Below are 12821 nucleotides of genomic sequence, written 5' to 3' on the forward strand. Positions count from 1 at the left end.
TTCTTAGCTCAAAGGATAAAACCCAAGCAAGAGACACAAAAGTGTGTATCTTTTTATAGCATTATTTTTTTACCTTAGGATATTTTGAGTAAAACTTTCTCCTTAAAAGTGTCTCTAATTCCTGAACTTTCAAATGATTAGATAATGTGTAACAGGAAGTGTAGTACTTCATATTTTCATGGTGAAAAGAAGAGGCCTAGGCTTTTCTCTCCACCACTCCCCCCCCCCCCCACACATACAGTGAAGAACATAGACTGTAGATTTTAACTGAAATAGGGAAGGATTCAGTAGCACAGTGCCAATGAAGATTGCCTAGCAATCTGTAAAGTGATATGCAAACTCAATTGTTTATTCTGTATCTTTGAAAGCGATTGGAAGGTAAAGATGAAGGGAAAAAGGAAGTAAGGCAACTTAAAGATCAACAGTCTTAAATTCATTCTTCAGATCATAAAGCTTATGGATGATTATTTCAACTTCTCAACCGAGTCAAAAGCCTCACTAACCTTGGTTGGTGGGTCATTTAAAGTGATACCTTTTAAAAGTTATTCTGTAAACCAGCCTGCAATTATACAACTCATATTTATACATTTGTGTTTTCACATTATGGTGTTTCCTTGATCCTTGATCCTCATCTTCATGGTACTTGCCAAAGTCTGATAGTTTTTAACACTCAAAATGAACTTGTCTGTGGAAGCGTTAACAGTCATGTCAATAGAGATAACTTCTTCAAGGTTTCTCTCTGTATGTTTGACCCCACAATAGCACTCATGGTATTTATAATAATAATTATTTAATTGGTTTATATTTTTTTAAATTTAGCTTTGAGAAGCACAAACTTATGGGTCATTTTCTTATAAACTTTCATTTTTATGACATGCCTCCATTCATCTACTAGGTAATGCAGAGATGCCAGATGATATACTGATCTTCTAAAAAAAAAAACAAAATCTAGTACTCTAGTACCTGAAGAACAGGTATTATGTGACCTCTGGCATGAAGAATTTCCAACCTAACTGAACACTGACTTCTCTCAAAATTGGACATTCCAGATATAGTGTAAATGTCAATTGCATGTTATGTTTTAAGGCTGGTATCAGAATATATAAGAAGCTATGGGATATATACTCAATGGAAAACTACTTTGCAATTTAAAAAAGATATTGTATTCTGCAGGACAAAACAGATAAAACTGGAGGTGACCCTGTAAAAGAAGTGAGGGGCTAGAAGATAATTACTAGACGGTTTCATCATTTGAGGGGAATATAGATAATTAAAACACATGGATTTGCAGAGAACTGTGGTATAATATCACTATAATAATTCACTATGATGGCTGTTGGGTCCAGGAGAAGGGGCATAGAACTTTCATGTTGGTTGCCTTGTAGCACTATACTCTTGTCATCTTGTAAGCCATTACTGAATTCCCTAATAAAATCACGCTAGATTAAAAACAAGTGGTAAACCATATTAAAAGTTTGAACTACAAAGTATTGATGGTGGAGGGGCAGGTGGTAGTGCACCTGGTTAAGCACACACATTACAGTGTGCAAGGACCCAGGTGTGCAGGTGTCTCTCCCTATTTCACATTCCTCTCTCAATTTCTCTCTATCCAATAATAAAAATATAAAAAATCAAATAACTGATCACTGTTAAAGTATATTGCCCCCTCACCTTAAATCAAGTAATTATTTACCTCTTATGCACTTAAGTTCTCTCTTGCTTTCATTTTCAAATTATTATATTAAGGACAACATTCTCTTTGGTTCATTTTATCATAGACACTGGTGACCCGAAATAGTTTTTGTATTTTATCTAGGCTAGCATTACCATAAGATAGAAGTATAAATTTCAGGGGGCCAAATGCTAGTGTACTTTGTTGAGTGTTATATTGCACAGGGACCCAGGTTTGAGCCCCTGACCCCAACTGCAAGGGGAAAGCTTTGCAAGTGGTGAAGCAGGTCTACAGGTGTCTCTCTGTCTCTCTCCCTATCACCCCCATTCCTTCTTGATTTCTGGCTGTCTCTATCCAATAAATAAAAAATAAAATAAAAATTAATTTCAGCCTGGGAATGTGTCTATATATGTGTATGTCCATAAAAGTTAGTCAGTGTGTAGGTCTAGCCATAATCAAACCTTGAATGTGCACTATTCCTGCTCTTCAGTGAAAAGAGACTAGAAAGTTAATAATTTTTTTGTCCCTGAAATGTCCCAGTTAGCAAATCATAATCTCCCGTAAGATGGTAAAGAGATTTGCACTGGGCAGAAGTTTTAGATTAGAAGAGCTCTACGGGGGGGGGGGGGGGGGGGGGGGAGGGTCGGGTAGTAGTGCAGCAGGTTAAGCGCACATGGCGCAAAGCGCAAAGACAGGCATAAGGAAGGATAGGAAGGATCACGGTTCCAGCCCCAGGCTCCCCACCTGCAGGGGAGTCACTTCACAGACAGGTGGTGAAGCAGGTCTGCAGGTGTCTATCTTTCTCTCCCCCTCCTCTCTCGATTTCTCTCTGTCCTATCCAACAATGAATAACAACAACAATAATAACCACAACAAGGCTACAAGAACAAAGGCAACAAAAGGGGAAAAAAATGGCCTCTCGGTGCAGTGGATTTATGATGTGGGCACTGAGCCCCAGCAATAACCCTGGACACACACAAAAAAGAAGAGCTCTACTAATTAAAGTGTGAAACTTGTCACCCTGTTTTCCTGTAATAAAGAAATGAATATTCAGAAACACCTAGCAAGTACCTTATTAGCAAAAATAAATATAGATAAATAAATAGTAATAAATAGGTAGGCAGATGCAGAGTTCTTGGCGACTAAGTGGTATCTGCACAAACCCTTTATAGGAATGTTTTGAAATGAGCGTCTCTCACTTTTATCCCCAAGTTCTGTATAAATCTTATCAGCTTTCCTAAATGTAAAATAAATGGTGGTGGTGGTGGTGGTGGTGTGTGTGTGTGTGTGTGTAGTCTAAATTAACCAATATTTTTCAGACATTTACTTGGGGAACTCTCTCTGGCAGACAAATGCATTTGATTTTATTCATCTTATTAATTTTATTTGAACTAAAGCTATCATATGCAAAACACTTCTAGGAAATCTGCCACCATTTGGGGGCATAGAGTAGGTTGAAAGGGGTTTCTGAATAGGAAAAAAAAAGATCCAAGTCTGAAAAATAATTTGTCTTTTGGCAGTTTATGGGGAGGAGAAAAGGCAAAAGTAGCTAGCTTGATTTAAAAGAAAAGGTATTTCAGAGGAAATAGGAAGGGGTGTGTGTATGTGTATAGCCAGGGGCATGCTTTTTCTATTTAAGGCTATTTCCCAAATGGACTTAAGGAGTTTGCTGAGCTGATATCTAAGGTCCCTTAATTTCTTTAACATGTTGCAATTACGTGAATGCCCTTTGCCCCAAGCCCACCTCTTCAGTTTCAATTAATTTTAATTTATTTAGATTGAAAGGAAGTATGCATATGAGGGCACTGTCATTGGATCCCCACCTTTGTGTGAGAATTAAAAAAACAACAACAAAGAATTAAACATAAAGAGGGAAGAAATCATAACCGAAGAAATATCTTCTTTATCTATGTCCATTTCCTCCCACAAGGAAAAATGGCAGTGTCAGTTGTACATTACATATATCTCTCTTTTAGTGTTTAATCTTAGCACCTGCACAGCAGAGATCTTTACAATTCATTGCATATGCTCTCCCCCAACTCCCCCCTCAATACAGCACCTGAGGCCTAAGAAGCAACTCCACCCCCCAAGCTCCTCAAAGGCTGAGACCCTTCTTCATGACAGAGTATAGAAATAAACAAACATGCCCAACGTTTTAATACAGTTGCTAGAACGTTTTAGTTTCCAACGAGTGAAGATTTCCCCCTCCTTTTCTTTGAATATTAATTACATTTTACAAATTTGTGTTTGCTTTTGCTTTGTTTTGCTTTGTTTTGTTATGTTTGTACAACAAAAGGGAAAAGTTCATGGCAAGGAGTCCAAGTTAACAGAGTTTGGCTGTCATCTGGTCTGACTGTTTGAGGATCTCGGTGTTGTAGAGGTCCAAGGCGTGGTTCACCCGGATGATCTCACTGTTGGTCAGCTTCAGGCGGTGTTTCAGCATACAGGAGAACAAGTCCAACTGAGGCTTCCCGGGGGCCACAGGTGGGGCCAGGCGGTTAATTCGGTCCCGGATATCCAACAAGAGGAGCATCACGGATGAAGAGGAGTAGAACTGGCCGCCTTGTGTGTAGGACTGGTTGACCTGTTGTACTGCACTGCGCAGGAGGTCACCGTTGAACCTCAGGCTGTAGCCAAACACCTGCACATCTGATATCTTGATGTAGAACTGCCTCTTGGAGGGATCAGACAGGTCCACTGGGCCCTGGCCAGTCTCATTACGCAGGAGGGTGGGTAGCCGAGTCCGACTACGCAGGTAGATGTGGACCGTCTCGAAAAATGTTTTCCACCGATTACCCAGCAGGAGAGTCCAGTTGTAGCACTGGCTGTTTTGGAGACGGATCTTCTCCCAACGAGGGTAGCCAAATTCCCCAAAGGGCATATTCCAGCCCTCAGAGTGGCTCCCACTGAAGGGATTGACATAGACAAAGAACATGGGGTCCAGGCTGCTGTTACGCATCTGGCAGATGCGCATGGACATGCCGATCACCATGTGAATGAAGTCCATGCGGTTCTTGTTGCTCTTGAGAGTGAGGGACATGCGTTTGCGCCACCGGGGATCAAAGAAAGTGTCGAGGCGAATCTCATTGCTGATGAAGGTGGTGTGGACATAGAGGCGAGAGTCCATCTTCTGCAACAAGTACTTTAGCTCCAAGTCCTGGAAGTCCAGGTCGGTCTCGAAACTGATGAACTGCTCGCTCCGCTCTGAGTCCACATTTTGTGGTTCGCAGCGGCCTCGGTAGAGCTTGTAGCCCTTGTTGCAGGAGCCGCAGAGTGAGATGTTGGCCAGACTGCACATGGCACAGCTGTTGTTCCCACCTATGACGCAGGGGATGGGGCGCTGGCACAGAGTAGTGCTACCATGGCACACACAGCTTCTCTGGCTCTCCAGGAAGGTCCCCCAAAACCCATTCTCATTGCAGTAAAGAAGAGACTGGACCCTTGCAAGCCACTGTTGAATTGTTCTGGGGGAGACAGAGGAAACAGATAATATTAACTATCATGAGCAAACTGGTTTTATCCTATTGATCATACATATTGAAGCTAACTGATGAATGAATAGACTGGAAAAAAAATGTTAGTCTATGGGGGTTGTGTGTGGGGGGGGAGGCAGTTGGTGGCACACCTGGTTAAATGCACACGTCACAGTGTACAAAGACACAGTGGTTCCCACTTGCAGGGGGAAAGCTTCAAAAGTGGTGAAACAGGTCTGCAGGTGTTTCTCTATCCCTTTCCCTGTCTTCCCTTTGCCTCTCAATTTCTCTCTGTCTTTATCCAGTAATAAATAAATAAAAATATTTAGAAAAGAAATGTTAGACTAGGAAGAGGACTAAAAAAATGACAAGCACATAACTGTAACTTTGTAATGCCACAAACAAGCTATATGACCTTGTAGTTGACCCTTCCAATATACAAGGGCTTCAATCGTAAAGTGAAAAGGTTGGAGAAAATATTCTTTAGTGCCTTACTAGTGTTCTGATTCCATTATACATTAGTCCCCAAAGAAGTTTTGATCTGGAAAATAAAAGTGTCTAAACCCTAGCATCCCTGAAGAATGACAAAATATTGTTTAAAAAATCAGAAATGGAAAAAATATAAAGCTTGGGGTTGTTGCTCTTAACCTTCATCAGATAGTTCTAGCCTCTTTAAAGATCCTCCCACAAGAGTATATAAAATACACTATTTCAACAAAACAAATTATATTTTATGTTACTCTAGAGATCATGTAGTGCTCCCATATAGATTATCTTACATTATTCTTACAATGGCTTCTTAAAACTTGTTAGAGGATGCTATTAACTCAGTTTTATCCATTTTTAGTGTTTTATTTTTCCAGAAATACAATGAGGGATGTATTTTTGTGCCCCCACCCCATCACCTCCTCACAGCTATATAAACTATGTTCAGACTTGTCACCAGGCACTGAACACTCCAATGAAGATAAATACTCAAGCAGATAAGAAACAACAGAAGAATAGGTAACAATATGTAAGGCAGTCAGATAAGAAGTCCTTCATCTTTCCTCATTTCCATGCAAGTCAACTCTTGGCTGTCTTCTTTGCTACCCATAATACCTTACAGATGCTCAGCACTTTTTGCCCTACTCAGGGCACATCCACTCTCATCTTCTCACTTGAGTTTCCCAATAACACCCTGAAAATAAGCTGGGACTTGAGGTCAGTCAAACATTGCTTAAAATCCTGGCTCCTCCACATGTGAACTGAGATAATAATGGGATATTTCCTTCATCATCCTAATCATCCTTCCCATCCAGGACTGGTGAGGATTACATGCATTTTTATGTAAGCTCAGGCTCAAACTTGGTATGTTTTAAGGGCATAACAACAATTAGCTCTTATGCTTTCAAAGGTACTCTCAACTACATTATTTTTCTCTCAGACATGACAATAAAAGCTCAGAGGTGACCTGATGGTCTTCTCTATTACAACAAATACAAAATTTCTTAGCTCATAGTTATGCTTTTTTTTTTTTTTCAATTCATGCTAAGAGTCACAAAAGCTTCTTTCAGCTGTGATGTGCTGTTTTAATGTTGATGGTGATGCTTACGATGGTGACAGTAGTGCTTCATGATCCTCATGTTAGAAAGTGCAAAACAGGAGGCCCTTTGCCAATGCCTGTGGTAGAAATTATCTTCTCATTTGCAATACTGAGCCATAATCAACAAGTCAAAGAACCATGAGGTAGCAGCATAACCTAATGTTAAAAAGCATGTGTGTGGGCTCAGGCAAAACTGCAGTCAAAGCTCAATTTCTATAACCGGGAACAATTCACTTCATGTCTTCAAGTTTCAGGATCCATATCTAACGTGAGAATAATAAAGCCCATCTTATGAGGCTAGTGAGAGGATTGAGTGTGATAATATATTAAAGCACTTAGCACAGAGCCTGGCATAGACCAATTATTAAAAGGTAATAATAAGAAGGACTCTTATTTCAGAGAATAAACTATTCCTTTGAAGGTACTGAGACACTCTTAGGGATTTTGCTATCTCTCTGGAGTTTGAGGGAAACCATTTTGTTAAATGGCACATTTGAAAATAGATACTGTTGAAAGGCCATCCCAGAATGCTTTGCTCTAAATGAGTGGCTTATCAGCTGAGAGAACATGGAGGAATAATTAGAGCACTTCTTGAATTTGCTCTGCCTTTTAAATTCACAGAACCACCCAGCCGCCCGGCACTAAAGCCTCCTTCCCTCATAATCAAGCAAGGTGGTATTGAAAACCCTGGTTTCCTTGTCAGATTCCCCTCCAGGCTACAGAGAGGAGATCCCTCCTCTGCACATCTAGTCCAGAGCTCGGCTTTATATAAATGTTTGCTGAATGAGTGAATGTTTGCTGAATGAACAGATCAACAATATTCATATTTCTCTTCTTTTTCATTTAAAAGAAAACAACCTTGTTGTCTCCCTTCTGGACTGCAGTATTATTTTTCAATACCATCCACCCACACAGCTTCAGTCTTCTTCTCATCTATGTTTCGTGAGACCAATCCTATTCCAGCCTGGAGAACAGCAGCAGGCCCAGCCTTCAAGAAACAGTGCTGGAATAGTAATGAGCTCTGCAGCTCCTACCTCCCAAGCCAGAACATTGACTGAGTATTGGCTATGAGTCATCTGATATTTTTGTGAACTGCAGGGGCTCACCACATGTCTTTGATTGCATGGTTCCATCTGACGAGAGCATCATTTCAAAACACTTTTTTCAAATGCCCCACACTTGCCCCTGTCACTCCCTCTCCAAGTGACAGGACAGTACCCCCTTTAGAGCTCCTCTGTTCCCATCTGCAAGGCATTCTATAAGCCCGTAGAGCGCCCCCTTTCTCGTGTCTCATCATTGGGCCCCTTTGTCAGGACCACCGCCCCCACTCCTGGAATCAATGCTTCATTGTGGCTGAACTCTCAGAATCCTCACTGGGGGAAATAAAAAGATGAAAGTTCCTGGTGATGTTGCAACAAGCAAAGGGACTAGTGGCACATTAGAATTCCAGTCCTGTCGAACAGGAGGGATTGGGGACAGAGGCCCTCTGAGCCACATTAGCGAGCTGCAAGGCACCTGCATCTCCTGACCTCAGAATAATCATGAAGTTGTGGGCTGTATCAAAGAAGGCATTAATGATACAGGGCGAGGACTTAGAAGGAGGTGGTGTACAGGGAGGGGGTGGGTAGCAGGGAGCTTGAGGTCCAGGGAAAGAGGAAGGGAAAGGTGGGTGTGGGGAGAGTGAGTGAGAAGGAAGGACTTGGTGTTGGAGATGGTAGGGGGATGACAGAACCTGACCTAAATGAGCAGATGGGGCAATGTAGGAGGAGGCAACTGGAGAGGGAGTGTGTGAGAATGTGGGATTAGAATGGGCAGGGCAGAAATGCAGACATTCAGGCAAGTCTCCCTTTTCCTTTATCAGTTCCCAGGAATGTGTGGCTTTTGGATAGGCTCTTTGAAGGCACACTATCCTTTTCTTTTTTTCCTTTTTTCTTTTCTAATTTTTATTATCTTTATTTATTTATTGGTTAGAGCCAGCCAGAAATTGAGAGGGAAGAGTGAGACAGAGAGGGAGAAAGACAGAGAGATACCTGCAGCACTGTTTCACCACTTGTGAAGCTTTCCCCCTGTAGGTGTGGACCAGGCACTTGAACCCAGCTCCTTGTACACTGTAACATATGCGCTCAACCAGATGTGCCACCACCCAGCCCTACACCTGAAGAAGGTGGGAGGGAGGATGTTAGAATGACGGAGAGCAAGACCTAGGGACCCTTGATTCCCAAGGTTAGTGAATTCCCTTTTGCCTTTTAATATTGCATTTTGAAAGAAGTAAGACAATGGGGAAAAAATCTCATTCCAGCATTTTATGTGTCTTTTCTTAAAATAACTTCCAGTAAAGAAGAATATGCCATTATCTGATCAATCTCCTACATCTTCTCCATCTCCAGCCAGTGCTCTGGGTATCACTGAAAATCACTGGTAATTACTGATAGTCAGAAACCCCGGTGAGGTCCCTTTGCTTTCAACACCCCTAGACCCACCAAGGTAATGAGTGATTTAACCACTACTAAGCACTCAACTGAGTACCAGAAGGCTCTCTTCCAGCAGCATGATTAACTATTTACATTCCAGATGAAGATAATGAGGCCTTAAGAGGAGTCATAAATTGCTTGAGATCACATGTTTACTCCTAAGATACCATGCTCTCTAACTCTAGCATGATTGGCACACCTTTCACTCCATGCCAAGATGTAAAATTATAATGACAAGGCAAGCAAGAAGGAAAAGTTCTCAAGGAAAGAAATAAACTGAAATCACAGAAAAATACTTAAAGTTAGAGCATGTGATAGACCTATTATCACATTCCCTACTTCTTTTGGACCTGCCAGTATCCCTCTTGTCTGTTCACTAATAATTGGAGCTCACTGAGAAGTGCACAGGGAGAAGGGACCAGGGGTAGGAGGGACTGTGAGCTATAAATACCATTTCCCAGGCTAGCTGCTGACAGCCTGTCTCAACTTGGCAGCAGAAGAGCAATTTGATAGGCCAGCTCCAGAAGGGAGGGTCTCTCAAAGGGCTGACATAGTCCCTCCACAGGGCAGTCAAGTTCCATAATGGTGTTCTCTATCCTTGGGGACCCAAAGCATCTTCTCTGATTGCAATTTAAGCTCCAATACATACAAATCGGCATTTTCTGTTGAGCAGGAATTCAAAATACTGTGGTAGGAGAAGGCAATGGGTGGGTATTAAAAGCTGTTTTTCATTCTTAAAAAGCTGTGAAACTCCAGGACCTAATCAGCTCACAGAGGCTTCCTATGAGACAGATTGACCCACAGAGTCGAAAAATCTTCACAGAGAAACCCTGGACATGTTCAGCCCATTTCCCTCACATTTAGACCTGACCACTGAGATTTCAAAAAAAATTAATCTTTTTTTATTTATTGGATAGAAACAGGCAGAAATCAAGAGGGAAGGGGGTGACAGAGAGGGAGAGAGACAGAGAGATACCTGCAGGTGGGGACTGGGGGCTTGAACCTGGGTCCTTGTGCATTGTAATACATGTGCTCAACCAGATGTACCACCACCTGGCCCGACCATTGAGATTTTTTGGTGCTAAGTGGTGAAAGATCAATTTTTGCATAATTTCTGTTTTTATTAGTTTAGAGAAGAGATTGATTGCTTGATTGATTGGATTAGTGAAGCACCACTCTAACATTTTTGTTCAGTGCCTGAGACAGATCCAGGGCCTCAATGCATTCAAGATATGTGGTTTATCCTTTAGCCACCTTGCTGGTCCAAGGATGATGTTTCTTCGTTGCATTCTACATTACTATAGTTATTCTCTTATTCTTTCAATAAGTCCTAGGGATAGAATTCTCTCGGGGATTTCCATTCTACAGATGAGGACATTGAAGGGACAGAATGGATGGTGACTTTCCCATAGTCACACAACAGGAATATAGCAGACCAGAGCCCTCAATTTCTTGATCCAAACCCAGTGTGCTTTCACTTGCCTTATCCTCTGAACCCAGACTGGCAGAACAGCTAGGATCTGGGCCATGGAGACACCTCTGCTGCTCCCCTGCAGGCTCTGTCTTTGCCTCAGCCAGGATTTTTCTGGCAACCTGACAGTTCTCCTGGTGACACAGCTGGAATAACTCATCATTTGGAGGACAGAGGCTATGCCACCCAGGGCTTCCCATCAGCGATTTCAAATGCACACACCCTCCTCCCAGCACCCGCTACGTGGGGAGCACAGGCTGGGATTCCTAATTCAAGCAAACTTCCTGCTGATTTTAATTGGAGGTTTTGCCTAAGACAGAAATGCAGTGTGGGCCAGTGGCATTTTAGGGGCCAACATACAAATCTAGTGCCAAAGTGGAGTGGGGAGAGGCTAAAATAGAAAGCTGTAATCCATAACTCCCATTTAACTACAAGTAGTGTTTATTTAAGAGTGGAGAGGAAATAAAGAATAAATGAAATGGGAGTTCTGAGATTTTCTTTTATTTATGTCCCATGCTTCTTTCTTGGCATTTCCTTGACATTGTAATGGGTGTCTGAGCAATTCCATGAGCCCCTACAAAATATATATTCTATAGACTAGATGAGGTAGAGAAACAGTTGTTCTTAGGTTCTGACAATGTGCTGCTTTTTTTGGTTGTGTGAGTACATGTGTGTAGATGTGTGTGTGTGGGTGTGTGTGTGTGTGTGTGTGTTTATGTGTGCTAAAGAAATAGCACCAATAACAGACAAAAAGCATCAACGTTATCAGAATGTGTGGGTGCCAACTGAAAGAACCCTTGCTTTATGAATGTGGTGGTATGAATTAAAAGTAGCCTTCAGACCCAGTCTGTGTTCATCATTTTTCCCCAGATGAATATTCAGTTATTAATCATTCTCCTGTCTGAATTTCTGTCATTGCCTTAATAATCAGCTTTCCACTCTTTCGGTTCTTCACCTGATGCCAGAGCCACACTGAACAGCTTACAGAAAGGAAGGAATGCTAAAAGAGGGATTTGGGAGCCCCTTGGCGCAGTGAAGATGCTTTCTAGCTTGGGCTTGTGGGATACAGGTGATATGTCTTATTTGCAGAGGGCAGAGGATGAACATAAGAGGAGAAAGAAGAAAAGCAACACTGTAAAACTCCAATGGAGTCTTTAAAATTGGATTGTCAGGAGTTTAATTGGGGAGAATTATGAGACAATTTTTGCAATTACACAATTCTGTGTCTAGAAGAAGGTGACAGGCAACATCAGCTGCATATTCCAACTCAGCATTTTGCTTTTGGGTCTAGATATGCTGCGAAAAGTAACAGAAGGAGTCAGAATCTTCTTTACAATTGACAGAAAGGGTATAAGCAGCAGGCAGCTCCTGGGTAGAGGGCTGTTAAGAGCAGTAGGAAAATGACATTCAAGCCAAAAGATCAGAACATTATAAGGGGTCAGTATGGTCTACTAGACATAATTCTGAAGTGCCATATAATAATTTATGGAGTTGTTGAAAAAGTCATGATATATTTTTGCATAGAAACACGTCATAGGAGTCAGGTGGTAGTGCGCATGTTAAGCACATGTGGCGCCAAGCGCAAGGACCAGCATAAGGATCCCAGTTCGAGCCCCGGTTCCCCACCTGCAGGGGAGTCACTTCTCTGGTGACTCTCTCCCCTCTCTGTCTTCCCCTCCTCTCTCCATTTCTCTTTGTCTAACAATGACAACATCAATAACAACAACAATAAAAAAACAAGGGCAGCAAAAAGTGCAATAAAAAAATTAAAAAGAGGGGGTTCCCGGAAGATGGAGGACTGAGAAGCTGCTAGTGGGTTGAGCTCTGATCACATCTTCTGGAAATGGTAGGATTTTCTGCCTTTAGTAGGCCAGTCAATAAGGGGTCCTAGCGGTAACACCAAGGAGGTGACTATAACTTAATTTGGGTTAAGAATTAGAGTAGAGGTGGTGGGGACTAGCGGGCGGGCTGCTCCAGATTTCCCAGGCTGCGGCAGGCAAGGCGGGTGCGCCGGGCACTGTCCTCGGCCCTGGAAGGCGGCTCCTCGGCCAGTTGCAGAGCGCTGCTGGGCGGCCAGCAGAGGACAAGGAGGGAGCACTGTAGCTCGGGGGCTTTCTCTTGGGAGTATCTGGGGACCACCGTAACCCTG

The 12821-nt window shown here is 42.2% G+C and overlaps 1 protein-coding gene across 2 annotated transcripts in view; it reads right to left on the reverse strand.

The window, feature by feature from the left end:
* Positions 1-328: 328 nt before the first annotated feature.
* The window catches only part of BRINP1 (BMP/retinoic acid inducible neural specific 1), a 229445-nt gene continuing 216952 nt past the window's right edge, over positions 329-12821 (reverse strand). For both annotated transcript variants that reach the window (XM_007528939.2, XM_060200052.1), the window contains one exon: positions 329-5136. In XM_007528939.2, coding sequence (XP_007529001.1) covers positions 3996-5136 — 1141 coding nt within the window. In that variant the 3' untranslated portion in view covers positions 329-3995. The remainder of the gene's footprint in view (positions 5137-12821) is intronic.

This window comes from Erinaceus europaeus, chromosome 10 (assembly GCF_950295315.1).
Source record: "Erinaceus europaeus chromosome 10, mEriEur2.1, whole genome shotgun sequence".
Lineage (NCBI taxonomy): Eukaryota > Metazoa > Chordata > Mammalia > Eulipotyphla > Erinaceidae > Erinaceus > Erinaceus europaeus.